The 27815-nt window shown below is 47.7% G+C and overlaps 1 protein-coding gene across 1 annotated transcript in view; it reads right to left on the reverse strand.

Moving 5' to 3' along the window:
- CTDP1 (CTD phosphatase subunit 1) overlaps positions 1-23522 on the reverse strand; it is a 193930-nt gene extending 170408 nt beyond the window's left edge. Inside the window, exon 1 of the mRNA XM_069730928.1 lies at positions 23148-23522. Coding sequence (XP_069587029.1) covers positions 23148-23443 — 296 coding nt within the window. The 5' untranslated portion in view covers positions 23444-23522. The remainder of the gene's footprint in view (positions 1-23147) is intronic.
- Between the last annotated feature and the right edge of the window lie 4293 nt (positions 23523-27815).

Raw genomic sequence — 27815 nt, forward strand, 5'->3', positions numbered from 1 at the left:
GCAGTTTTTCTGCAGCATGTGTACAGCGATTTTTGTTTTCCATAGGTTTGCATTGAACTGTAAACTCATGGGAAACTGCTGCGGATCCGCAGCGTTTTCCGCAGCGTGTGCACATACCTTTAGAATTAGGCTATGTGCACACGGTGCGGATTGGCCGCTGCGGATCCGCAGCAGAGTTCCATCAGGTTTACAGTACCATGTAAACATATGGAAAGCCAAATCCGCTGTGCCCATGGTGCGGAAAATACCGCGCGGGAACGCTGCGTTGTATTTTCCGCAGCATGTCAATTCTTTGTGCGGATTCCGCAGCGTTTTACACCTGTTCCTCAATAGGAATCCGCAGGTGAAATCTGGACAAAAAACACTGGAAATCCGCGGTAAATCCGCAGGTAAAACGCAGTGCCTTTTACCCGCGGATTTTTCAAAAACGGTGCTGAAAAATCTCATACGAATCCGCAACGTTGGCACATAGCCTTAGGGCTAGGGTTCGGTTGGCATTAGGGTTGTGGTTAGGGTTAGGGGTGTGTTGGGGTTACGGGTGTGTTGGGGTTAGGGTTGTGATTAGGGTTACGGCTACAGTTGGGATAAGGGTTAGGGGTGTGTTGGAGTTAGAATTGAGGGGTTTCCACTGTTTAGGCACATCAGGGGGTCTCCAAACGCAACATGGCGCCACCATTAATTCCAGCCAATCTTGTATTCAAAAAGTCAAATGGTGCTCCCTCACTTCCGAGCCCTGACGTGCACCCAAACAGTGGTTTACCCCCACATATGGGGTACCAGCATACTCAGGACAAACTGCGCAACAATTACTGGGGTCCAATTTCTCCTGTTACCCTTGTGAAAATAAAGAAATGCTTGCTAAAACATCATTTTTGAGGAAAGAAAAATGATTTTTTATTTTCACGGCTCTGCGTTGTAAACGTCTGTGAAGCACTTGGGGGTTCAAAGTGCTCACCACATATCTAGATAAGTTCCTTGGGGGGGTCTAGTTTCTAAAATGGGGTCACTTGTGGGGGGTTTCTACTGTTTAGGCACACCAGGGGCTCTGCAAACGCAATGTGACGCCCGCAGACCATTCCATCAAAGTCTGCATTTCAAAAGTCACTACTTCCCTTCTGAGCCCCGGCATGTGCCCAAACAGTAGTTTACCCCCACATATGGGGTATCACCGTACTCAGGAGAAACTGGACAACAAATATTGGGGTCAAATTTCTCCTGTTACCCTTGGGAAAATTAAAAAATTCTGGGCAAAATAATTATTTTTGAGGAAAGAAAACGTATTTATTATTTTCACGGCTCTGCATTATAAACTTCTATGAAGCACTTGGGGGTTCAAAGTCCTCACCACACATCTAGATTAGTTCCTTTGGGGGTCTAGTTTCCAAAATTGGGTCATTTCTGGGGGATCTCCAATGTTTAGGCACACAGGGGCTCTCCAAACGTGACATGGTGTCCGCTAATGATTGGAGCTAATTTTCCATTTAAAAAGCCAAATGGCGCTCCTTCCCTTCCGAGCCCTGCCGTGCGCCCAAACAGTGGTTTACCCCCACATATGGGGTATCAGCGTACTCAGGACAAACTGGACAACAATATTTGGGGTCCAATTTCTCCTATTATCCTTGGCAAAATAGGAAATTCCAGGCTAAAAAATCATTTTTGAGGAAAGAAAAATTATTTTTTATTTTCATGGCTCTGCGTTATAAACTTCTGTGAAGCACCTGGGGGTTTAAAGTGCTCAATATGCATATAGATAAGTTCCTTGGGGGGTCTAGTTTCCAAAATGGGGTCACTTGTGGGGGGGCGCCAATGTTTAGGCACACAGGAGCTCTCCAAACGCGACATGGTGTCCGCTAATGATGGAAATAATTTTTCATTCAAAAAGTCAAATGGCGCTCCTTCCCTTCCGAGCCTTACCATGTGCCCAAACAGTGGTTTACCCCCACATGAGGTATCGGCGTACTCAGGAGAAATTGCCCAACACATTTTAGGATCCATTTTATCCTGTTGCCCATGTGAAAATGAAAAAATTGAGGCTAAAAGAATTTTTTTGTGAAAAAAAAGTACTTTTTCATTTTTACGGATCAATTTGTGAAGCACCTGGGGGTTCAAAGTGCTCACTATGCATCTAGATAAGTTCCTTGGGGCGTCTAGTTTCCAAAATGGGGTCACTTGTGGGGGAGCTCCAATTTTTAGGCACACGGGGGCTCTCCAAACGTGACATGGTGTCCGCTAAAGAGTGGAGCCAATTTTTGATTCAAAAAGTCAAATGGCGCTCCTTCCTTTCCAAGCCCTGCCGTGCGCCCAAACAGTGGTTTACCCCCACATATGAGGTATCAGCGTACTCAGGACAAATTGCACAACAACTTTCGTGGTTCAGTTTCTCCTTTTACCATTGGGAAAATAAAAAAATTGTTGCTAAAAGATAATTTTTGTGACTAAAAAGTTAAATGTTCATTTTTTCCTTCCATGTTGCTTCTGCTGCTGTGAAGCACCTGAAGGGTTAATAAACTTCTTGAATGTGGTTTTGAGTACCTTGAGGGGTGCAGTTTTTAGAATGGTGTCACTTTTGGGTATTTTCAGCCATATAGACCCCTCAAACGGACTTCAAATGTGAGGTGGTCCCTAAAAAAAATGGTTTTGTAAATTTCGTTGTAAAAATGACAAATCGCTGGTCAAATTTTAACCCTTATAACTTCCTAACAAAAAAAAAAATTGTTTCCAAAATTGTGCTGATGTAAAGTAAACATGTGGGAAATGTTATTTATTAACTATTTTGTGTCACATATCTCTCTGGTTTAACAGAATAAAAATTCAAAATGTGAAAATTGCGAAATTTTCAAAATTTTCGCCAAATTTCCGTTTTTATCACAAATAAACGCAGAATTTATTGACCTAAATTTACCACTAACATGAAGCCCAATATGTCACGAAAAAACAATCTCAGAACCGCTAGGATCCGTTGAAGCGTTCCTGAGTTATTACCTCATAAAGGGACACTGGTCAGAATTGCAAAAAACGGCAAGGTCTTTAAGGTCAAAATAGGCTGGGTCATGAAGGGGTTAAATGGAGTTGCAGGAAAAAGCCTAGCGTTGAACTCTGACATCTCCAGCAGTCCCGTACACAGTTAATGGAACTGTACACCTACACTACATTCAAACGGGACACTACAGCACTGAACTCTCCTCTGGATTGAAAGTGATGACGTCCTGATCACGTGATCTGCAAGAAATCAACGGCCTCAAAAGGACATGTCACAGGAAGGTCATGACATCAATCATTCAGGTCCACCAAACAAAGAGCAGCAGCTGATTCCGGTGACAAATTTGGCTTTTTTGTTAAGTTTACCTATATAAACAGAATAGAAAACCAGCAACTAAAAACTTTGCTAGATTCCAAAGCACTTTTCTCCAAAACACTATACCGAATAAGGCCTATTGTACATGGCGGAGTCGAGTTTTCATGGACCCGCACTACCCATCTGTAGCCATATTACTGGCACATACTCCTCAAACATTGCGATAATGGGGTGTTTAACAAGGTACTTTTTTCTAGCTCAATTTAGCCCCATGTAAAAATCATATTAGTAAAAACATCCTCTTCAGACCTTTCAAGCAGGATATATGACCATTTTGCATAATTACACAGCACCATCACAGCCCGCAGCACTTTACAGACATGATCAACACAAGTCCCCTTTGGGATTTGAACCCAGGACCCCAGCAATGAAAAGCAACAATGCTAACCACTGAGCCGCCGTGAGAGTGAACAATTTGCCAGAGGTTAAAAAATAAAGGATGATGTAATATTATGTATGGAAACTCATGTTTTCCTAAAATATCAAGTGTCTAATATTACAAAACACAATTTAGCGCCAGCTGCTTTTATGCATCACTGTATTAGCTGGCTGCAAAACGCCAGTCACAGGAAATCGGTCAGTTGCGAGGTGTCCAGCAGCCCCTGTGTAGCTCAATTTAATTTGTAATAATAGCAAAATATACAAACATTTTATTTTTTTTTAAACTTAGGAGAAATGTCTACAAGTTAATTTTCATCGACTTCATCTCATTCACTTTTTAACTGTCCGGTCCTAATCTTCCATAAGTAAATATACTTGTAGCTCAGAAAATCAGAGATACTGAGTTTTCCAATTGTATGTGCCTTGCCTGGCTCAGCTTCCCTTTTGAGTGCTAGACACCCTCCTCCCTGGAGTAGCACATGGCAATGTTCAGCTGCGCGCACACCCCTTCCTTATTGTTTACCACCTATTCTCAAAGGCAGTCATGGAAAACAAAAATGGCCCTTTCTCCCATCTCTCCAGAGACTGCAGCTACACAGATGGGAACAGACAGATGTGTTTTGCAAAGTATAGCAAGCTGATTTGCTGGATAAAAGCTGTTACCAAACAGTCAGCCTACCCTATTCTGTACCCACACAAACGCTGCTCTTCCCACTACTATCTGCAGACTAATTTCATTATAGATCCTTTGTTGGAGGCCTCTCGCTCCTAACAGCCTGGGCCTGCGGGCAGCACAGATACTCCGTAGCACGGCGCCAAGTAGAGACGAGGTGCAGTCCTGCTGGAAGCACACTAGAACGCTTCTCAACAGCTCAGTGCACTGCCGATACCAGAAAAATATAGGAACATTAACTCAAAAACCATGCAGATTTACAGAAAAAATATATATAAGGCGTGTCGGCACAGTTTTCAAACGTGCGATGGTCGCTACACCTTCATACTCTTAATGGTGCGCTTTATCAGGGTATAATCACACAGTCCATGACTGATTGCACAAATCCAAGCATGTGATGCAGAAAAATACATTTACATGTCAGAGTTGAATTTGCCAGGTAGAATCATGCCCTTATACAGTGTCATTGGAAAGTTACCTGTTGTGTAAATCAGATTTGTCTGTTTAAGGGAATCTGTCAGCAGGTTTTTAAGGGCTTGTGCACTCGCTGCGGATTTTGCTGCGGATCCGCAGCGGATTTGATGCTGCGGATCCGCAGCAGTTTTCCCTAAGTTTACAGTACCATGTAAACCTATGGGAAAAAAAGAACACTGTGCACATGCTGCGGAAAACGCTGAGGATTATTTTCCGTAGCATGTCCATTCTTTGTGCGGATTCCGCAGCGGTTTTACAACTGCACCAAAAGGAAACTGCAGTTGAAAATCCACAGTGGAATCCGCAGAAGAAACCGCAATAAAATCCGCAGTGAAAACCGCAGTGGTTTTGCACTGCGGATTTTCCAAATCCGCAGCAAAATCCGCAGCGTGGGCACATACCCTTAATTTGAGAACAGCATGATTTAGGGGCAGAGAACCTGATTCCGGCAATGTATCACTAACTGGGATCCTTAGGCTATGTGCACACGTTGCGGATTGGGGTGCAGAATTTTCTGCACAAAATCTGCATCTCCTGGCAGAAAACGCAGGTGCAGATTTGCCATCGATTTTGTGCGGTTTTGATGCGGAATTGATGCGGATTTTCTGCGGTTTTTACCAATGCTGATTTCTATAATGGGAGGGTGCAGAAACGCTGCAGATCCGCACAAAAGAAGTGACATGCACTTCTTTTAAATCCGCAGCGTTTCCGCACTAAGGGTATGTGCACACGATGCAGATTTAGTGCAGATTTTTCTGCAGCAGAAACGCTGCAGAACTGCACTGTGATTTACAGTACAATGTAAATCAATGTGAAAAAAAAAAGCTGTGCACATGGTGCAGAAAAATCTGCGCAGAAACGCTGCAGATTTCAAAGAAGTGCAGTTCTGCAGCGTTTCTGCACCCCTCCATAATAGAAATCCGCAGTGGTAAAATCCGCACAAAAAACACACAAAAAACGCACCTGCGGATTCTGCCAGGAGATGCAGATTTAGTGCAGAAAATTCTGCACCACATTTCCTACGTGTGCACATAGCCTTAGAGGAGACGATCACTAGAGGTCTAGCAAACCTGCTGCCATGTAGTCCTCCGTATTCATACGCTCTTGTGCAACTCCGCCTACATCACCGGTTGGCAACTTTCTGTGTACACTCTGCATAGGCAGACAGCTGCCAATCAGTTGTGTGGGTGGGGTTATACAGAGCTCTACATTCAGAAAACCTTGTAGATCTGCAACAGAGAAAACTGACTGATCAGAAGTGAAGCAAGCAGCCCAGTGATAAATGCAGGATCTCTGCCCCTACACCACGCTGCTCTCAGATGAAAAAGAAAATAACTGGTGACAGACCCCCTTTAACTGTACTTTCTATATTGCATTTCAAATATACGGTACCATATATTGAAAGTGGCAAGAGATACAGGTACATGCTTGCCTTTTTCAACTTGGCCACTAAGCCTAACAGTAGACTCATACTTCCCATTATGGCCACAGGCAAGGTTACAAGAAAAGGTAACAGCTTTAAGACATAGGATCCACCATTCCCAATTTGAAGTCACAGCTCACCTCCTCCCCTCCATTCACAAAGAGCAAATCAGAGCACGCATGACAGTTCTCCTGGTCCAAAGGCACTACAAGTGACCAGATGGTGTTATCCTTTTCTCAATCCTGTGTTCCCAAGTAGGGATGTTCCCCTTGTGGGAGATGTGTCGCATGCCCCAATATTGAGCGTGCTACAGTATTATACTCTTTAGATGCTAGTAAAGAATTTAAAATCACACAATTACATGCTCCGCAGCATTATAGAATTCTGTATATCAGGCCTGGAAGGTGGTGGCCGTATCTTACACCGGCCAAACCAGGCAACAGGTTCACTTTGACTGATACATACTGTTAATGTCATTCTATGGGGAAAATTCGCACATAAAACACCACAACTCAATTTATGCTACAAAAAAAAAAAAATGGGGGGGGGGGGAAAGCAGAACAGTGGGCATCAGAATTCTATTAAAGGGACTCTGTCACCTGAATTTGGCGGGACTGGTTTTGGGTCATATGGGCGGAGTTTTTGGGTGTTTGATTCACCCTTTCCTTACCCGCTGGCTGCATGCTGGCTGCAATATTGGATTGAAGTTCATTCTCTGTCCTCCATAGTACACGCCTGCGCAAAGCAATCTCGCCTTGTGCAGGCGTGTACTATGGAGGACAGAGAATGAACTTCAATCCAATATTGCAGTCAGCATGCAGCCAGCGGGTAAGGAAAGGGTGAATCAAACACCCGAAAACTCCGCCCATATGACCCAAAACCAGTCCCGCCAAATTCAGGTGACAGGTTCCCTTTAAATCAGTCCACTATGCAGGAACTGCATAGGCTATGTGCACACGTTGCGGATTCTCTGCGGATCCGCAGTGTTTTTTTGCAGTGCAGAAACGCTGCAGATCCGCAATTGATTTAAAGTACAATGTAAGGCTACGTTCACACTAGCGTTGTGCGCCGCTGCGTCGGCGACGCGACGCACAACGCACCGAAAAACGCATACAAACGCACGCAAAAACGCTGCGTTTTTCGACGCGTGCGTCGTTTTTTGACGAAAATCGGACGCAAGAAAAATGCAACTTGTTGCGTTTTCTTGGTCCGACGCTAGCGTCAAAAAAGACGCACGTGTCGGAAAACGCAACAAGCAAAAACGCATGCGTCCCCCATGTTAAACATAGGGGCGCATGACGCGTGCGTCGCCGCTGCGTCGCCCGACGCTAGCGCGACGCACACTAGCCGAACGCTAGTGTGAACGTAGCCTAAATCAATGAGGAAAAAAAAATGCTGTGCACACTTTGCAGAAAATCCGCTGCGGAAACACTGCGGTTTAAAAGAAGTAGCATGTCACTTCTTTTTTGTCAATCTGCAGCGTTTTTGTACTTATTCCATTATAGAAAACCGCAGGGGTAAAAAATGCAGCAAATCCGCAAAAAAACGCATAAAAAAACCCACAAAAACCGCTGCGGAACCGCACAAAAAACACGACAAATCCGCAGGTGCGTTTTCTGCCAGGAGAGGCAGAATCCGCACCAGAAACTCCTAAGGCTAATCTGCAACGTGTGCACATAGCCTAAAATAACCTCAGCAGGTATTCATCCCTCCCACCCCCCGGTCTAGAGACTGCTCCCTGCTACAGGTCCGGTCCCGATGTTTTGGTTGCAGCAATGGCCTCACATCAACAGAACGAGTCACGGTTCTAACCAGTCACTGACATCAATACACGGACACCGAGCTCGGCGGCAGTACCCAAGTTGTCAGCACGCGGTGACATGCACACTGTTGATGTGGCACCAAAACTGCAGCCAAAACACTGGAGCCAGAGCACTGGCGGGAAACAGCCTCTGAAGACAGGGAGGGTGAGCATGTATTGAGGTTTGTTATTTTAGGTGTTTTGCACAGCATCAGGCCCACTTTCCTGACAATTGACAACCCTTTAACTCATTGGCATAAAACAAGGCTCATCAGTAATAGAGCACCATGCATTGTATTTAAGGTCTAATTTGGAGACTTGCAAAGCAATGGCTCGATGAAAGGGGTTGTCCACTATTAGGACAACTCCTTCTTGTTAAAAATATGTGGCCCCTATAAAATAATAAATGCTTATACTCCCCTCCCGTGCCAGCAACATTCCTGCGGTATAGGCAGTCGTTCTCCCCGAGGCTCTCGTACGATTGTTGTAATACATGACGCCGGCACCCAATCAGGGCTGGCGTCACTGTCCCCGACTTCGGACAAATCGATAGTGAAGATGAAGTCCGGCTGCATCTGGGGTATGACAAGAAGTTGTCCAAGTAGTCGATAACTTCTTTAAGTTGAACGAATTAAAGAAACTCAAAAATGTGGCCTTACTTGGGAAAGTACACTCATCTAGATTTTAAGCATTATGTGAAATGACAATTTTTCTTAGTGGAAAACAAATGAAAGTGGGTCAGGAAGGAAACTTCTCCAAAGTTGGCATGGTACAATGAAAAGGCTATAGAAAAAAAAAAAAAGTGTTCAAAACCTCTTCAAAAACAAAATGCTTCAGGAAGGGAAAAACTCAAAACTATTCTCAAAGAAGGAGTTTCCTGAATTGGTTTCTGCTTGAAAGCCTCAAAAACTATCTACACATAAAGCCCCCGTCACACACAGCGAGGTCGCTAGCGAGATCGCTGCTGAGTCACAAGTTTTGTGACGCAACAGCGATCTCAGTAACGATCTCGCTATGTGTGACACGTAGCAGCGACCAGGCCCCTGCTGTGAGATCGCTGGTCGTGTCGGAATGGCCTGGGCCATTTTTTGATTGTTGAGGTCCCGCTGGGTAGCACACATCGCTGTGTTTGACACCTTACCAACGACCTCGCTGACAGGACGTCCCATTGAATCATCATGAAATAGCATCGTTCTACAGGTCGCCGCATCGCTGCTGCGTCGTTGGTGAGATCTCACTGTTTGACATCTCACCAGCGACCACATAGCGACGCTTGAGCGATCCCTGACAGGTTGTATCGTTGTCGGAATCGCTCAAGCGTCGCTATGTGTGACGGGGCCTTAAGATTATAGCATGTTCACACAACTTTTTTTGCTGGCTGATTTGGAGCTGGGTCTTTTCTGAAAATCACCTGAAAATGTGTGCAGAAAACGCTCAAAAGAATGATCATTAATTTCTGTGTTAGGGCTCTTTCTGATGTCAGTGTGTCCAATACGTGTGGTGACAGTTTTCACACGTAAGGAAGACACTTACACAGGTAGACCAATGCAAATGAATGGGTCTGTGCATGTCAGTGTGTTTCCAGGGACTGTGTGTCTTGGGCAAAATAGGAGGACATGTCAATTTTTTATTTTAGTTTTTTTTTTTTTTTTTTTTTTTTTTTTTTTTAACAGCAGCAAGGGCCGCAAAAGTCCCACACACGTGCACACTAGTGACACACCGATGACATCCGTGTATCATCAATGTGTAAGGTACGGGCGCCTGGGAATCAGCGGTACAATTCGTGCTGTTCCCCAGTGCCAGGTGCTGAAGACAGCTCACATCATGGTCCCCTGCTCACGCTGCAATCAACACTAGCAGGGGAGAATGTTCAGAGTTGTATTCAACTGAAATTTCTCACACAAATGCAGTGCGCTCACTGACTTTCTCACAGTGTTGAGGTCACTGCTGGTCACTAATGCTGCGCTGGCAGCAGCTCATACCTTAGTGGTTCTAAGTCAGGACGGTTGCATCTTGGCACCTTCCATGGTGAAAACTGTTTATCCCCAGACATGGATTACAGCATGGGACAGAACGACAGACAGGTAAAGGATATGGTTGTTCTTTTATTTCTTTTATTGCAGAAGATGAGGGATTCGGTGAAGTTAGGCATTAAGTGAGTATAACTTAGTTTTTTGTTTTGTTTTTTTATAAGTGTGTTTCGTTTTTATTTCAAATAAAGGACCTTATTCTGGCTGTGTGTTCATTTACAATATAACTATAGGATTAGTAATAGATAGCTGTCTTATAGACGCCTCTCCATTACTAAGCCGTGGGCCTGATGTCAACAGACAATACAAAGGTGACATCTGAGCTGCTGCTGTTTTAGATTGGGGAGGCCCAATACCCATGGTCCCTTAACTTCGTGACTGAGCCAAATTTTTGAAATCTGACCAGTGTTACTTTATGTGGTAATAACTCTGCAACGCTTCAACAAATCCCACTGATTTTGAGACTGTTTTTTCGTGACATATTATACTTTATGATAATGGTAAATTTAAGTCAATATGTTTTGTGTTTATTTATAAAAAATATCAAAAATTTGAGAAAAATGTTAAAAAATTTGCAATTTTCAAAATTTGAATGATTATCCCTTTAATCCAGATAGTTATAACATAGCAAAAAATATAGTTCTTACCGATAACGGTATTTCTCTGAGCCCATGACGGCACCACGGAGAGAGGGGATCCGCCCACCAAGGACAGGAAACCTACGGATAAAAAGGCGGTACCACTCTCCTGCATCAGTTTGTTTACATAGAGAACGATGGGAGACTACTAAGGCATTTGCAAATTTTAACTGTTTAGCCTAATAAGATACCGCGTGACTTTAACTATAAATAGATTATGAATAGACTATGGCACTCTTTAAATGTGCGCACCCATAAGTGAAGGGAGGGGATGTACGGGTGCCGTCATGGGCTCAGAGAAATACCGTTATCGGTAAGAACTATATTTTTCTCTGATCGCCCATGACGGCACCACGGAGAGAATTGCATAGATAGTACATTCAGGGAGGGACCACCGCCTCTAGAACCCTTTTACCGAAAGTAAGGTCTGAAGAGGAGATTAGGTCCAATCTATAGTGCCTAGTTTGTAAGCTTGCGAGCAGGGCCCTCACTCCTCCTGGTATCTGTTTTGAACTGTATTTCTGTTATGCTGTAATGTTTATTGTCTGTACAAGTCCCCTCTATAATTTGTAAAGCGCTGCGGAATATGTTGGCGCTATATAAATAAAATTATTATTATTATTATTATAGAATGTGGATGGTGAGGACCAGGTAGCAGCTCTACATATCTGGTCAATGGAAGCTCCGGCCTTCTCCGCCCAGGAAGTTGCTACTGCCCTTGTTGAGTGAGCCTTAACCTCCCCGGGAGCGGACATCCCACTTGCCGTGTATGAGAGACTGATGGCGTCTGTGATCCATCTTGCTATGGTGGCTTTAGATGCTTTTTTCCCCTTCCGGGGACCCTGAAAACACACAAACAGAGAGGAATCCTCCCTACTCTCTCTAGTGACTTCTAGGTAATGTAAGAGACACCTTCTTACATCTAGTGTATGTAATGTTTGTTCCTCCTTGTTTTTAGGATTGGGACAGAAGGAGGGGAGAGATATCTCTTGAGACCTGTGAAATTTTGAAGCCACTTTCGGGAGATATGCTGGGTCTGTTTTTAAAACGACCCTATCCTCTAGAAATTGTGTGTGAGGAGGGTTGGCTGAGAGAGCCTTTAAGTCGCTAACCCTGCGGGCCGAAGTGAGGGCGACTAATAGAGCTGTTTTGAGAGATAGCGTTTTTATTGTAGATTCGTGTAATGGTTCGAATGGAGGATTAGTCAGGGCTTTAAGGACCAAGTTTAGGTCCCATTGTGGAACCACCTTTACTGGCAGAGGCCTCGATCTTCCTGCTGCTCTGATGAATCTAGAGACCCACCTATTTGAAGCTAAGTCAAAATTGAATAATGCTCCCAATGCCGCCATGTGAACTTTTAGGGTACTAGTGGCTAAGCCCATCTCCAAACCTTTTTGTAGGAACTCTAATATGGAATTAAGGGGAATCTCTTTCCCTATTTTTGCACCTGAAGAAGACAGAAACTTTTTCCATATTTTGCCGTACTGTTTTGTTGTAACCGGCTTCCTACTTTTTAACAGAGTTGAGATTAACCCCGAAGAGAACCCTCTGCTTTCTAATATTTTCCTCTCAAGAGCCAGGCTGTCAAGTGCAAGTTCTTGACTCGTGGATGACAGACTGGGCCCTGTGACAACAGATCCTGGAGGTCTGGTAATACCCAAGGGTCGGATATTGACATCTTCCTCATCCATGAGAACCAAGGTCTCTTTGGCCACAACGGGGCAATTAAGATGACCAACGCCCCGTCCTCCCGAATCTTCCTCAGTACTGCTGGAATCAGAATGAGAGGAGGAAAGGCATAGACCAGATGGTGACCCCAAGAAATTAGGAAAGCGTCCACAGCTACTGGGTTCCCCAGGGGAGATAGGGAGCAAAAGGAGGCTACTTTTTTGTTTAAATGGCTCGCGAAGAGATCTATTTTGGGAACACCCCATTTTTGTGTGATCTGGGTAAATATCTCTGGATTTAGTTCCCATTCCCCCTGTTTTAGGCTGGATCGACTGAGGAAGTCTGCCTTGTAATTGTCTACTCCCTTTATGTGTAGGCTTGTCAGGGATAGAAGGTTGCTCTCGGCTATTTGAAGGATCGAGTTGGTCACTTCCATTAGATTTTTGGAACGGGTACCCCCCTGATGGTTTATGTAAGACACTACCACCCGATTGTCCGACATCACCCTTACATGGTGAGATTGAAGGACTCCCAAGAATTCCTGAAGGGCAAATTTTACTGCCAGGAGTTCCTTCATATTGGAGGAATTGTTTGCAAGGGACGGAGACCAAATGCCCTGGGCTACTAGGTCGCCCAGATGAGCCCCCCACCCTGAGGGGCTTGCGTCCGTAGTTAGGACCTTCGAGATCGGGATTACCCATGGGACTCCCTGGGAAAGATTTTCCTGCAACGTCCACCAAGTCAGAGAGTGATTGGTGCGAGGAGATAATGTTAACCGCCCGTCTAAATGCTCTCCTAGAAGGATTTGCTCTGACAGTAGCTGCCATTGGAGATCTCTTGAATGTAGTTGGGCCCACTGGACCGCCGGGATGCAGGAGGTCATAGAGCCTAATAGGGACATGCCCTGACGGAGTGTTATGGAGGGAAGAGATTGTACTCTTAACACTAAACTTTTTATCTTTTGTATTTTGCTCTCTGGGAGCCGACATTCCATTTTTTGGGAGTCTAGAGTGAGACCTAGGTACTCCTGAACCTGAGAAGGCACCAGTCTGGATTTTTCTAGGTTTATTAGCCAACCCAGATCCTTTAGAGAATGAATCACTAAATCTAGTTGACTCTTGCAATGTTGCGGGGAGAGCCTATCACCAGGAAATCGTCCAGATATGGTACGATCAGGGTGTTTTCTTCCCCGAGGTGAGCCATTACCTCCGCGACCAGCTTTGTAAAAACCCTCGGGGCTATTGCTAGGCCAAATGGTAGAGCTGAGAACTGGAAGTGGCTTAGGACTCCCTTGATGTGGACCGCCATTCTGAGGAATCTTTGGTGATCCTTGTGTATTGGGACGTGATAATATGCGTCCTTCAGGTCCAGGACCACCATGAAGCATTGAGGAAACAGCATTTTGATAGATGATTTTATCGTTTCCATCTTGAATGCTTGAACCTCTAGGTAGTTGTTTAGGTTTTTCAAATTGATAATGGTCCTGAAGGAACCATCTGGCTTCTTTCTCAGGAATAGAGGGGAATAGTACCCTTGCCCTCTTTCTTGAGGGGGAACTTCCAGGAGTACTCCTTTTTTTACTAACCCGACAACCTCGTTTTCTAGCGTCAACTGCTCTTCTGCCGAGGATCTTGTGGATGTTATCTTGAAAGAGGGACGAGGGCACCTCTTGAATGTTAACCTCAGTCCTGATTCTATGATGTTTAGTATCCATCGACTTGAGGTAATCTTTTCCCAGGCTGGGAGAAAGAGATAATCTCCCTCCCACCTGGGGCGAACCTTCATTGTGAAGGTTTTTTGTTGTCATTGAGGTTTTTGTTAAAGATAAACCCCTTATTTTTGTTCTTCTTATCTTCCCATTTCCCCTGGCCTCTCCCTGGGTTCTTACGGAAAAACCTCTTGTTCCGAAAGGGCTTCCTATAAGAGGGGAGACCCAGAGAGGGGAAGGATTTTTTCTTGTCCCCTGCTTTTTCCAAGATGTCATCTGGGGTGGAACCGAACAGAAATTCTCCTTCGCAGGGGATGGTACACAGTTTTGTTTTCGTTTGCAGGTCGCCTGGCCAATTCTTAAGCCAGAGGGCGCACCTGGCCGCATTAGCAAACACTGCTGCTCTGGCGGATAGCCTGATGGAGTCGGCCGAGGCATCGGCTAGGAAAGCCGCGGCCCCTCTCATTACTGGTAATGTGTCCAGCATTGAGTCCCGGGAAGTTTTCCCCTTTAATTGACCCTCTAGTTGGTTCAGCCAAATCATCAGGGAGCGTGAAGTACATGCTGCTGCTACTGCCGGCTTCAGGCCTCCTCCCGCTGCCTCCCAGGAGCCTTTGAGAAAGGCATCTGCCTTCTTGTCCATAGGGTCTTTTAGGACCCCCATGTCCTCAAACGGGAGGGCGAATTTTTTTGAGGCTTTAGCAATTGCTACGTCTAATTTGGGGGCCTTCTCCCAAAAGGAGCAGGATTCCTCCTCGAAGGGGTATTCCTTTTTGGAGTTAGAAGAGTCTTTCTCATGGGCTTCTTCCATTCTTTCTTAATTAAGGCTGCTATTGCTTCGTTAAGAGGAAAAGCTCTTCTCTTTTTCTGTTCCAGGCCCCCAAACATGATGTCTTGTACCGATTTTTTAGGGTGGGAGTCTACCAGACCCATGGTACTCCTTACGGCTTTTATGAGGCCATCAGTATCCTCTAGAGGGAAACAGTTAGTTATGTCCCCCCGAGGAAGAAGTAGACGATGAAGATGAGGTGGAGGAGTCGGAGGACACTGAACTCTCACTATCGCTTTCGGATTTTGAGACTGGAGATGGGGACCTGTGTCTGGTCTTTCTCCTTTTTTTCCCACTTTTTAGTGATCTGAAGGTGTCCTCCACTTGCTCTTTAATCAGGCTTTTAAGATCTGTTGCAAACCCAGGAAGGTATTCAGATACAGTCTGCTGAATGCAAGTATTGCATAGTCTCTTATCCCATGTAGGTGGAAGATCCTCTCTACAGATGGCACAACTTTTGTGCTTAGTTTTACCTACGCTTTTCCTCCCCTAAAAGAGACAAATAACAATCTTACTGTCTCTGACATTCACGAAGATCCACTTACCACCTCCAGGACCCATAAATACCGGTTGGGGATTCTCTGCCTCTGGCTTTTTCCCTGACGCCGTACTGGACTCCTTACTGTGTTGGGACCTTTGGCGTTCTTTGCTGGTGTCCTGGTGCCCTTTCTGCTGTCGCCTTTTTTGCTGCTGCGGCGACGCTACAGGTGGAGGTGACTCAGGCTGAGGTGATGTCGGGTCGCTCATACTGCTGCTGGTCTACGGATGCTGCCTTGACACTCGGCTGAGCTGGCGCTGCGGCACTATTAGATCTTGAGGCTCCTGCTTATTACTGCAGAGCCACTGGGAGGATGTGGATTCCTCTATTTAAACCCTCCCGCCGCTTTGCTGCTTTTTTTATTTTTTATTTTTTTTCTTTCTGCACTTGCGCAGTAGCGCCTGCTCCACTGAGAGGAGCGCTGAACGCCGGCGCCTGCGCATTAAGCCCGGCGCCCGCATGAGCCCACATACCGCGCCAAGCGCCCTAGCGGTAACTTCGCCGGCGCCTGCGCAGACCGCGCCAGGCGCCCAAGCGGAAGCCCCGCCGGCGCCCGCGCAGACCGTACCAAGCACCCGAGCGGCAGCCCCGCCGGCGCCTGCGCAGACCGCGCCCAGCGCTCGAGCGGCGAACCGCCGGCGCCTGCGCGGAAGCGTCCTAACCTCGCGAGACCAGCTTAGATCCCGGGCATGCGCCGAACTTTCAAGATGGCGCCCGGGAAGCAGATATGGCGCTGCTGACCGGCGCCCCCGGTCCTATGCAGTCCCTATAGCGCGTTACTCTGCACGCCCGATGGCGGTGCAGCGTGCAGACTGATGCTTGTTTTAGGGAGGGTCGCGCTGCACCTCCCGCAACCACAGAGGGACCCCCCTGGATGTTGCCGCTGCTGCATCTTACCTGGGGAGGTGACCGCGAACTCCTTGCACCTCCCCCGCACACCCTGTCGGCCCACTGGCTCCCAGCGGTGGCGCTTCGGGTCACCACCCTAGCCGAGGCAGAGGGACCCCAGCTGCCTGAATCGGACTGGTTGGCCCCGGAATTCCAACGTCGAACTGGTAAGTCCGTAGGTCTCCCATCAAGGACAGGAAACCAACTGATGCAGGAGAGTGGTACCGCCTTTTTATCCGTAGGTTTCCTGTCCTTGGTGGGCGGATCCCCTCTCTCCGTGGTGCCGTCATGGGCGATCAGAGAAACATTAATAAATAACATTTCCCACATGTCGGCTTTACATCAGCACCATTTGTAAAATGTTATTTTATTTTGTTAGCATTTTAGGAGGATTAAAAATGTAGCAGCAATTTTTCATTTTTTCAAGGAAATTTACTAAATTTATTTTTTTAGGGACTTATCCATGTTTGAAGTGACTGTAGGGGTCTCATATATTGGGAAACCCCCAAACATGATACCATTTTAAAAACAGCACCCGTAGACCTATCGAAAACTGCTGTCAGTTAGTTTATTAACCCTTCAGGTGCTTTACAGGAATTAATGCAAAGTGGCATGATAGGAATGAAAATGTGTATTTTTACCACCTAAACGCCTCTAACTTCTGAACAGGTTACAACAGCCGGCAGACTCTAAGGCCGCTATTTGGTCATGAATTACCATCGCAAACATCAGGACCACAAAATCATGATCTGAGGGCACCAACTGGGAGAAAGAAGCCCCCACACTCTGTTAACCATATATAATGATGTAGTCACTATTGACAGCAGCATCTAAGGGGTTAAACAGAGTTGGACGGTGCAAACACTGATCGTGGCTGATGCAGAAAGTTGTCAGCTATAGTGTACAGCCCACAGATGCTGGATTGTCACCTGTATGGGGGGGGGCTATTCTCTTATATGTAAGGTCAGTTAAAAGGCGTATTGGCTGACATTAAGGGGTTAAGGCTGAGAATGACAGCCCACAGCTGTCTGCTTTAGCAAGGCTGTTAGTCAAAAGTGTGTGTGTGTGTGTGTGTGTGTTTGGGAAGGTGGTACATTTACTTATAGATCAGCAGTGGCTGATGGATACTCCTATCAGCCACCGCCTGCTCTCACTGTTAACAGTTGAATACAACTCAACATTGCCACCTGCTAGCGCTGACTGCAGAGCGAGCAGGGGACAATGATGCGAGTTGTATTCAGCACCCGGCGTGGGGAATAGAGCAAACTGTACTTCTGATTCCCAGGCACTGGTACGTGTGCTACTGATGCAGCACGCAGTCACCACACGTTTTAAATAAACGGACAGTTATCTCCAGTACTGGATTTTCAACTACCGGAAATGTCAGGACGTGTGAAAGCCCTTAGGCTGGGATCACAGATGTGAGAAATACGGCCGAGTCTCGCATGTTAATACCCTGCATTGCTGCCGTCACTCAGGAGCGGAGCGTGCAGCCACATAGAAATACATGCAGCGGCACGCTCCGCTCATGAGTGACGGCGGCAATGTCGGGTATTAACATGCGAGACTTGGCCGTATTTCTCGCATGTGTAATCCGGGCCTAAGGCTAATTCACACATCCGATTTTCATGTACGAGTGTTATCTGTGATTTTCATGGATAGCACTTACACCTATGATAGTATAGGGGTCAAATTCATATGTCGCTGATTTTTCTATCACGGAGACATGTCCAATTTTAATACAAGGATTGGATCACAATCAGCAATGCAAATCAATGGGTCCATGGAGGGGAAAAAAAAAAAAGATCGAATCGCACTAGGATGACATAAGTTCGATTTTCTTTTTTTTCACGGAATTTCAGGATGGAGACTTTTTTTCCTTTCTTCACATACGAGAAAAATCAGGTGACAATCATACCACACTGATCAGAATAACTGTCATGTTACGATATGTGCACATGCCATCTTTTAGACGCTGGCATTCCTGCATAATTTTTAACTTCATTTACTTCACGTAATAAAATAGTGGCGTTTCCAAGTGACTTTGTAATAATGAAGCAGTTAAGTTACGAAAGGTGCAACATATACAAAACAAGTAGTTTTGAGATCGCAGTGCATGGACATGATTTTTAACTTCATTGATTGTTTTTTTAAGCATATTCCAGACAGAATCAGCCAGAAAAAAAACACATTGTGTGCACATGCTCTAAACGATGACTTGCAGATTATACTTATAAGTTTAGGCTTTTGCGAGTCTTTTAACCTCTTCAGGTTTCAAAAACACCATGCAGTTAAAAGCAGAGAACTGACCATCCTTCAGATGTTTTTTCTATGGGTGTTTTTGGCCACCTGAAAAGTGTGCGCACATACCCTAAGGGTATGTGCACACATAGAAATGGTCCACTGCGGATTTTTCCGCAGCGGATTTGATAAATCCGCAGGGCAAAAACACTGCGTTTTTCCTGCGGATTTACCGCGGTTTTTGTGCGGATTCCACTGCGGTTTTACACCTGCGGTTTTCTATTATGGAGCAGGTACAAAACCGCTGCAGATTCCGCACAAAGAATTGACATGCTGCGGTATGTAAACCTCTGCGTTTCTGCGCGTTTTTTTCCGCAGCATGTGCACTGCGGATTGCGTTTCCCATAGGTTTACATTGTACTGTAAACACATGGGAAACTGCTGCGAATCCGCAGCAAAAACCGCAGCATGTGCACATAGCCTAAGAGTGTCAGAACACACTACTTTTTACATTACTGCAGCCCTGCATATGTATTAGATATTTCTTTTTGAAATACTTTATATTAGTTTTTATACTAACACAGGGAAATAGGTGAAAACAAGGGAAATCTTATCAAACAAATTAAAATTTGTAATATATATTTTTTACAGCTATACCATAATTTGTAAGTTCATGGGATATTTCTGATCATCAGCTGATCTGATCATCTTACCTGGGTTCACATAAGACCCTGCAAATTGTGGCACAATAAAGGGATCTACCGTCTATGAACAATCAGGTTTAAATCAGTGGAAATGCTGGAGGAATTACCACATTTTATGCACAGCGCTCAGACAATGCAAGAGAGTTGCAAAAGAACCGAATTTGCCCAATATTTCATAACTTTTTTTTGCATCGTTCACTTGGTAGAACTTGCAGAAGGGGCTTGGTCTCTAAAGGACAAACTAATCACTATAATTTACACCGGGATACGATGTAGTCATCTTGTGCCAGCTACTTTTCACTAAAGGGAACCCGTCAGCAGATTAATGCTCCCCAACACCGCGGGCAGTGCGCATCGTCACTCCCAAATACCACGGGCAGAGCATCACTCCCAAATACCACGGGCAGCGCATCACTCCCAAATACCACGGGCAGAGCATCACTCCCAAATACCACGGGCAGCGTGCATCCCTCTGGGTTGTATGACTGCAGCCAGGTATATTTTTCACTGAAACAATCTGACATTTTATGGAAATTATGCATAAAAGATCTGGCTGGGGACCATATCCAGAGAGGAGACTAATCCAGCGCTGCCATCTAGACTAGTCCGCAATATGTATTCCTATAGCCCGTAGCCTGATCTTCAACCTATATATTCAAAGAAAAATATACCTGGCTGCAATCATGCAGCTTAAAGGATAAAGTAAATGGACACCACTTGTAAAGAGTCCAGCATGCGGTCCTGATCTCCTCAGGAGTCGGGCAGTTCTGTCCCTATCACATCCTCACAGGACATGTTGCTTCCTTGTGGCAACAGAGTTACCAGCAAATTCAGAGACAAATCATTTCCAGAGCAGCAGAGATGATTAGATTCCTTTATTCATCCAAAATGCATCATAAAAGTAAGCTTCATTTGCCATTTTGTTTATGATTGAAAAAAGGCTGCTTGTTTGTTGGAACGTTGCCTTTACAATGCATTATGCATTTTAGATGAATAAAGGAATAGAATCATCTCTCTGGTGCCTTGGAAATGAGTTGTCTCAGGACATGCCACAGGCTGATATACCATTCATACCGTTCACATTAGCGTTTCCGTCGGGAAACGCTGCGGCGACGCATGCGTCATGCTCCCCTATATTTAACATGGGGGACGCATGGACATGCGTTGTGCGACGCATGCGTTTTTTTTTGCCGAAAGCATCGGGCGCAGGAAACGCAACAAGTTGCATTTTTCTTGCGTCCAAATATCGGCAAAAAACGACGCATGTGTCGCAAAACGCAGCGTTTTTGCGTGCGTTTTTATTTGCGTTGTGCGTTGCGTCGCCGACGCAGCGCCGCACAATGCAAATGTGAACGTAGCCTAAAGGCCCCTTCACATTAAGCGACACTGCAGCGATACCGACAACGATCCGGATCGCTGCGGCGTCGCTGTTTGGTCGCTGGAGAGCTGTCACACAGACAGCTCTCCAGCGACCAACGATGCCGGTAACCAGGGTAAACATCGGGCTACTAAGCGCAGGGCCGCGCTTAGTAACCCGATGTTTACCCTGGTTACCATCCTAAAAGTAAAAAAAACAAACACTACATACTTACCTAACGCTGTCTGTCCCCGGCGCTCTGCTTCTCTGCACTCCTCCTGCACTGACTGAGCACAGCGGCCGGAAAGCAGAGCGGTGACGTCACCGCTCTGCTTTCCGGCTGACCGACGCTCACAGCCAGTGCAGGAGGAGTGCAGAGAAGTATAGCGCCGGGGACAGACAGCGTTAGGTAAGTATGTAGTGTTTGTTTTTTTTACTTTTACGCTGGTAACCAGGGTAAACATCGGGTTACTAAGCGCGGCCCTGCACTTAGTTACCCGATGTTTACCCTGGTTACCAGTGAAGACATTGCTGGATCGGTGTCACACACGCCGATCCAGCGATGTCCGCGGGAGATCCAGCGACGAAATAAAGTTCTGGACTTTGTTCAGCGACCAACGATGGCACAGCAGGGGCCTGATCGTTGGTCGCTGTCACACATAACGATTTCCTTAACAATATCGTTGCTACGTCACAAAAAGCAACGACATCGTTAACGATATCGTTATGTGTGAAGGTACCTTAAGACATTTTCGGCAGACCATGTGCAGAAAAAGCCAAGACCAGAACACACCAGATCATGGCCACTGCAGCGACTGTCTCAAGAGTGACTTGTAATGACAACCACAAGCCTGTGTGACGACAGCGGGCTGTCCAGGAAGATGGGCCAATACCTAAAAACTCAATTTTATTTCAATCGTTAAAAAGACAAATGGTCAAACCCCTGCAACAGCAAATCTGCCAAAGGTTATTACTATAGATAACAGCCTAGATGGCCCTGCTGGAACCTATATGCACCCTTCCTAGCAGCGGAGGTTGGCACCCTAGCTTGGTCGCAATTTGGCGCCCCTGCTCACTGTCAGCACCCACTGGATGTCACTTAGAAGTCCCTGTTTTATGATGACCACAAACAATAAAAAAAAACGATATACAAAATAACAGGGGTGATGCCGTTGTGATCAGAAGGAAAGAAGGGGTGTGAACCAAAGTAGGATGTGTCCTAAATAATTCTCCTGTCAGGGAACCCAGACAATCAAATCCAAAAAATTATATAATAACAACAAAAAATGACAACAGATACCCAGCAATTGATACAGTCAAGGTTGTAGGGGAGGAATCAGGAAAAAGCCTGAACTAGCTTACCCAGATTCATTAACCCTACCTTAATGCGGAGGTTGGCACCCTAATTGATGACGCAAAGTGGCGCCCCTGCTCAACGCCGGCTTACCCTCCCTTAATTACTCTCAAGCCATAAGAGAGCTCCTAAGAGGAGCAAGGGAGTAAGATGTGTGAGGGGCTCTAGGGTTATATATATGGTGACAAACAAAAACGTTCAGATCCCACAACCGCTAGCGAGTGCACTCAGGAGATACAAGTGCTGCAGTGCTTGATATTTGTCCTAATCAGAAGTGCGACACACGGCAAACTGGTGTATTAACAAACACGACAAGTGTCCAACAACAATAATAGACGTGCCGTGATATAGAAACCAAGGATTCTTAGTACTACATGGAAATGTCAGCCCTGTAGAAAGTTACCGCGCCACTATCGCACTATAACTTGCGGATTTTGCTGCGGATCTGCAGCAGTTTCCCATGCGTTTACAGTATAATGTAAACCTATGGGAAACAAAATCCGCAGTGCCCATGCTGCGTAAAAAAAACGCACGGAAACGCAGCGGTTTACATTCCCCAGCATGTCAATTCTTTGTGCGGATTCCGCTGCGGGTTTACCCCTACTCCAATAGAAATCCGCAGGTGTAAAACCGCAGCGGAATCCGCAATAGAAACCGCGATAAATCCGCAGCCCTCACAGATCCGTGTGCACATACCCTGATGGCCTCAGCGCTCCCCTATATACAACCCAGGAGAGTAGGGCATCCTGGACCCACCATCCGCCTCCTGATGGACGGACACTTCCTATTCTCCGGTTACCTCACAAGATCACAAAAACAAAAGCCGCCCCTAAAATGGGAAACAACGAAATTTCACAAAAGACGCAGCAGAAGACGCCCCCCACATAGAAGCAGCGGCACATCAGGGGCTTTCAGGCCTCGGACACGGTCCCGCCATCACCGCCGGCAGGTGGAGATGCGACATTTCTCCAGCACAGCGCCGCGGCCGTGAATGGGTTAACCCGCCCGGTCCCGCGGCCTGATGTAAACAGCCGCACCACGAGGACGCAGCACCCGGCTGTCAGCCCGCACTCCCGCGCTCTTACCCCGCACACACCACCTGGCCCGGCTTCGCACACAGCTCCAGCACCACTCCGGCCCGGTCCGACTTGACTTTCCTCTCGGGCGCTCTGTGAGGCCTCCCGGCCTCGTCCTGTGAGCCTCGGCGCTCCTTCACGTCAGCCCCCGGGATAGTAACTCCGAGGGCCAGCACAGAGCCGATCTGCACCGACGTCCCGGCAGACACCTTCCATTCCAGCAGGCGCATGGGTCGGGGCCCCGGGAGGCGGACGTCGTTGCATTGGCTCGGCTTGGACACTTCCCCGTCCTCCTGCGCTCTCATGCTGAGTATGTCCCGGCCCACACTCCGCCAGGCTGGGCGTCCGCTCGCTGTAGATGCTGAATCCTAGTGGGCGCAAGGACCTACGATGACGTCACGCACATGTGACCAAACTCTCGTGTGGGCGGAGCCTGTGTACAGTATATACAGGAAGTGTAGGGACTCCGAGGGAGAACTGCCGCGTGCCAGAGAGTCGGACCTACGGGCGGTGTGAGGGAGCTGTGACAGAGAGACACGTGGGGGTGAGGGAGGTGTGAGAGAGGGGACATGGGGGTGAGAGAGGGGACATGGGGGTGAGAGAGGTGTGACAGAGAGACACATGGGGGTGAGGGAGGTGTGAGAGAAGAAGACATGCGGGGTGAGAGGTGTGATAGAGAGACACATGGGGGTGAGAGATGTGTGAGAGAAGGGGACATGGGGTGAGAGGTGTGATAGAGAGGGACATGAGGGTGATAGGTGTGAGAAGGGGACATGGGGGTGAGAGACGTGTGAGAGAAGGGGACATGGGGGTGAGAGATGTGTGAGAGAAGGGGACATGGGGGTGAGAGAGGTGTGAGAGAAGGGGACATGGGGGTGAGAGAGGTGTGAGAGAAGGGGACATGGGGTTGAGAGAGGTGTGAGAGAAGGGGACATGGGGGTGAGAGAGGTGTGAGAGAAGGGGACATGGGGGTGAGAGAGGTGTGACAGAGAGACACATGGGGGTGAGGGAGGTGTGAGAGAAGAAGACATGCGGGGTGAGAGGTGTGATAGAGAGACGCATGGGGGTGAGAGGTGTGATAGAGAGGGACATGTGGGTGAGAGATGTGTGAGAGAAGGGGACATGGGGTGAGAGGTGTGATAGAGAGGGACATGGGGGTGAGGTGTGATAGGGACATGAGGGTGATAGGTGTGAGAAAGGGGACATGGGGGTGAGAGACGTGTGAGAGAGGGGACATGGGGGTGAGAGATGTGTGAGAGAGGGGACATGGGGGTGAGAGACGTGTGAGAGAGGGGACATGGGGGTGAGAGAGGTGTGATAGAGAGGGACATGGGGGTGAGAGGTGTGATAGAGAGGGACATGGGGGTGAGAGAGGTGTTAGAAAGGAGACATGGGGGTGAGAGACGGGGACATGGGGGTGAGAGAGGTGTGATAGGGACATGGGGTGAGAGACGTGTGAGAAAGAGGACATGGGGGTGAGAGAAGGGGACATGGGGGTGAGAGAGGTGTGAGAGAAGGGGACATGGGGGTGAGAGGTGTGTGAGAGAAGGGGACATGGGGGTGAGAGAGGTGTGAGAGAAGGGGACATGGGGGTGAGAGGTGTGAGAGAAGAGGACATGGGGGTGAGAGAGGTGTGATAGAGAGACATGTGGGTGAGAGGTGTGTGAGAGAAGGGGACATGAGGTGAGAGGTGTTAGAAAGGAGACATGTGGGTGAGAGAGGTGTGATAGAGAGGGACATGGGGTGAGAGACATGTGAGAAAGGACATGGTGAGAGACGTGTGAGAGAAGGGGACATGGGGGTGAGAGACGTGTGATAGAGAGGGACATGGGGGTGAGAGAGGTGTGAAAGAGAGGGACATGGGGGTGAGAGAGGGGACATGGGGGTGAGAGATGTGTGAGAAAGGGGACATGGGGGTGAGAGACGTGTGAGAGGGGACATGGGGGTGAGAGATGTGTGAGAGAGGGGACATGGGGGTGAGAGACGTGTGAGAGAGGGGACATGGGGGTGAGAGAGGTGTGATAGAGAGGGACAATGGGGTGAGAGAGGTGTGATAGAGAGGGACATGTGGGTGAGAGAGGGGACATGGGGGTGAGAGAAGGGGACATGGGGGTGAGAGGTGTGATAGAGAGGGACATGGGGGTGAGAGAGGTGTTAGAAAGGAGACATGGGGGTGAGAGACGGGGACATGGGGGTGAGACGTGTGAGAAAGAGGACATGGGGGTGAGAGACGTGTGAGAGAAGGGGACATGGGGGTGAGAGACGTGTGATAGAGAGGGACATGGGGGTGAGAGAGGTGTGAAAGAGAGGGACATGGGGGTGAGAGAGGGGACATGGGGGTGAGAGATGTGTGAGAGAAGGGGACATGGGCTGAGAGGTGTGATAGAGAGGGACATGAGGGTGATAGGTGTGAGAAAGGGGACATGGGGGTGAGAGAGGTGTGAGAGAAGGGGACATGGGGGTGAGAGAGGTGTGAGAGAAGGGGACATGGGGGTGAGAGAGGTGTGAGAGAAGGGGACATGGGGGTGAGAGAGGTGTGATAGAGAGACATGTGGGTGAGAGATGTGTGAGAGAAGGGGACATGGGGTGAGAGGTGTGATAGAGAGGGACATGGGGGTGAGGTGTGATAGAGAGGGACATGAGGGTGATAGGTGTGAGAAAGGGGACATGGGGGTGAGAGACGTGTGAGAGGGGACATGGGGGTGAGAGATGTGTGAGAGAGGGGACATGGGGGTGAGAGACGTGTGAGAGAGGAGACATGGGGGTGAGAGAGGTGTGATAGAGAGGGACAATGGGGTGAGAGAGGTGTGATAGAGAGGGACATGTGGGTGAGAGAGGGGACATGGGGGTGAGAGAAGGGGACATGGGGTGAGAGGTGTGATAGAGAGGGACATGGGGGTGAGAGAGGTGTTAGAAAGGAGACATGGGGGTGAGAGACGGGGACATGGGGGTGAGAGAGGTGTGATAGAGAGGGACATGGGGTGAGAGACGTGTGAGAAAGAGGACATGGGGGTGAGAGACGTGTGAGAGAAGGGGACATGGGGGTGAGAGAGGTGTGAAAGAGAGGGACATGGGGGTGAGAGAGGGGACATGGGGGTGAGAGATGTGTGAGAGGGGACATGGGGGTGAGAGGTGTGAGAGAAGGGGACATGGGGGTGAGAGAGGTGTAATAAAGAGAGACATGGGGGTGAGAGAGGGGTGATAGGTGTGAGAAAGGGGACATGGGGGTGAGAGACGTGTGAGAGAGGGGACATGGGGGTGAGAGACGTGTGAGAGGGGAGATGGGATTGAGAGGTGTGAGAGAAGGGGACATGGGGGTGAGAGAGGTGTGATAGAGAGGGACAGTGGGGTGAGAGGTGTGATAGAGAGGGACATGTGGATGAGAGATGTGTGAGAGGGGACATGGGGGTGAGAGATGTGTGAGAGAGGGGACATGGGGGTGAGAGGTGTGAGAGAAGGGGACATGGGGGTGAGAGGTGTGATAGAGAGGGACATGGGTGTGAGAAAGGGGACATGGGGGTGAGAGAGGTGTGAGAGGGGACATGGGGGTGAGAGGTGTGAGAAAGGGGACATGGGGGTGTGAGAGGGGACATGGGGGTGAGAGGTGTGAGAGAAGGGGACATGGGGGTGAGAGAGGTGTGATAGAGAGGGACATGGGGGTGAGAGAGGTGTGAGAAAGGAGACATGGGGGTGAGAGACCTGTGAGAGAAGGACATGGGGGTGAGAGGTGTGATAGAGAGGGACATGGGGGTGAGAGAGGTGTGATAGAGAGGGACATGGGGTGAGAGACCTGTGAGAAAGGGGACATGGGGGTTTGAGACGTGTGAGAGAAGGGGACATGGGGGTGAGAGGTGTGATAGAGAGGGATATGGGGGTGAGAGGTGTGATAGAGAGGGATATGGGGGTGAGAGGTGTGAGAAGGGGACATGGGGGTGAGAGGTGTGATAGAGAGGGACATGGGGGTGAGAGGTGTGAAAGAGGGACATGGGGGTGAGAGAGGTGTGAGAGAAGGGGACATGGGGGTGAGAGGTGTGATAGAGAGGGACATGGGGGTAAGAGGTGTGGTAGAGAGGGACATGGGGGTAAGAGAGGTGTGATAGAGGGGACATGGGGTGAGAGGTGTGACAGAGAGACACATGGGGGGTGAGGGAGGTGTGAGAGAGGTGACATGGTGAGAGGGAGGTGTGATAGAGGGGCAGATGGGGATGAGAGAGGTGTGATTGAGAGGGACATGGGGAGTGAGAGGTGGGTCATTCCATGTCAAGTGGACCAGTGGTCCCCACTCGACCTCCGATTTTGCTGAAAATTTATAAGGATGTACATGTATGTTTGAAAAGAGGTTCTGTAAATTTTTAGGGCCAGATCTCAAATACATTGGGCACTATTGACCTTTCACTGGAGGTTCCACCAAGCCTGCGGCTTCAGCTAAGAGGATTTTGCAAACTTTGGCACATAGCCATTAGAGTTCTATACTGGCTATGATGCTGAAATTTGGCATACTAGCTCAACTTTTGCTGCTAAACACGATAAAAGTATTACCGGCTATGACAAAACAATATTTTGGCCGCAATTTTGTGTCAAAGTAGCTTGAAAAACGCGTTGCATAAAATTTATGCCAAACTTTGCCCATATATAACTCAAGACCAAAAACCAATAGTAACTGGTGCTTTGCTCTGT

Source organism: Ranitomeya imitator, chromosome 6 (assembly GCF_032444005.1).
Source record: "Ranitomeya imitator isolate aRanImi1 chromosome 6, aRanImi1.pri, whole genome shotgun sequence".
NCBI lineage: Eukaryota > Metazoa > Chordata > Amphibia > Anura > Dendrobatidae > Ranitomeya > Ranitomeya imitator.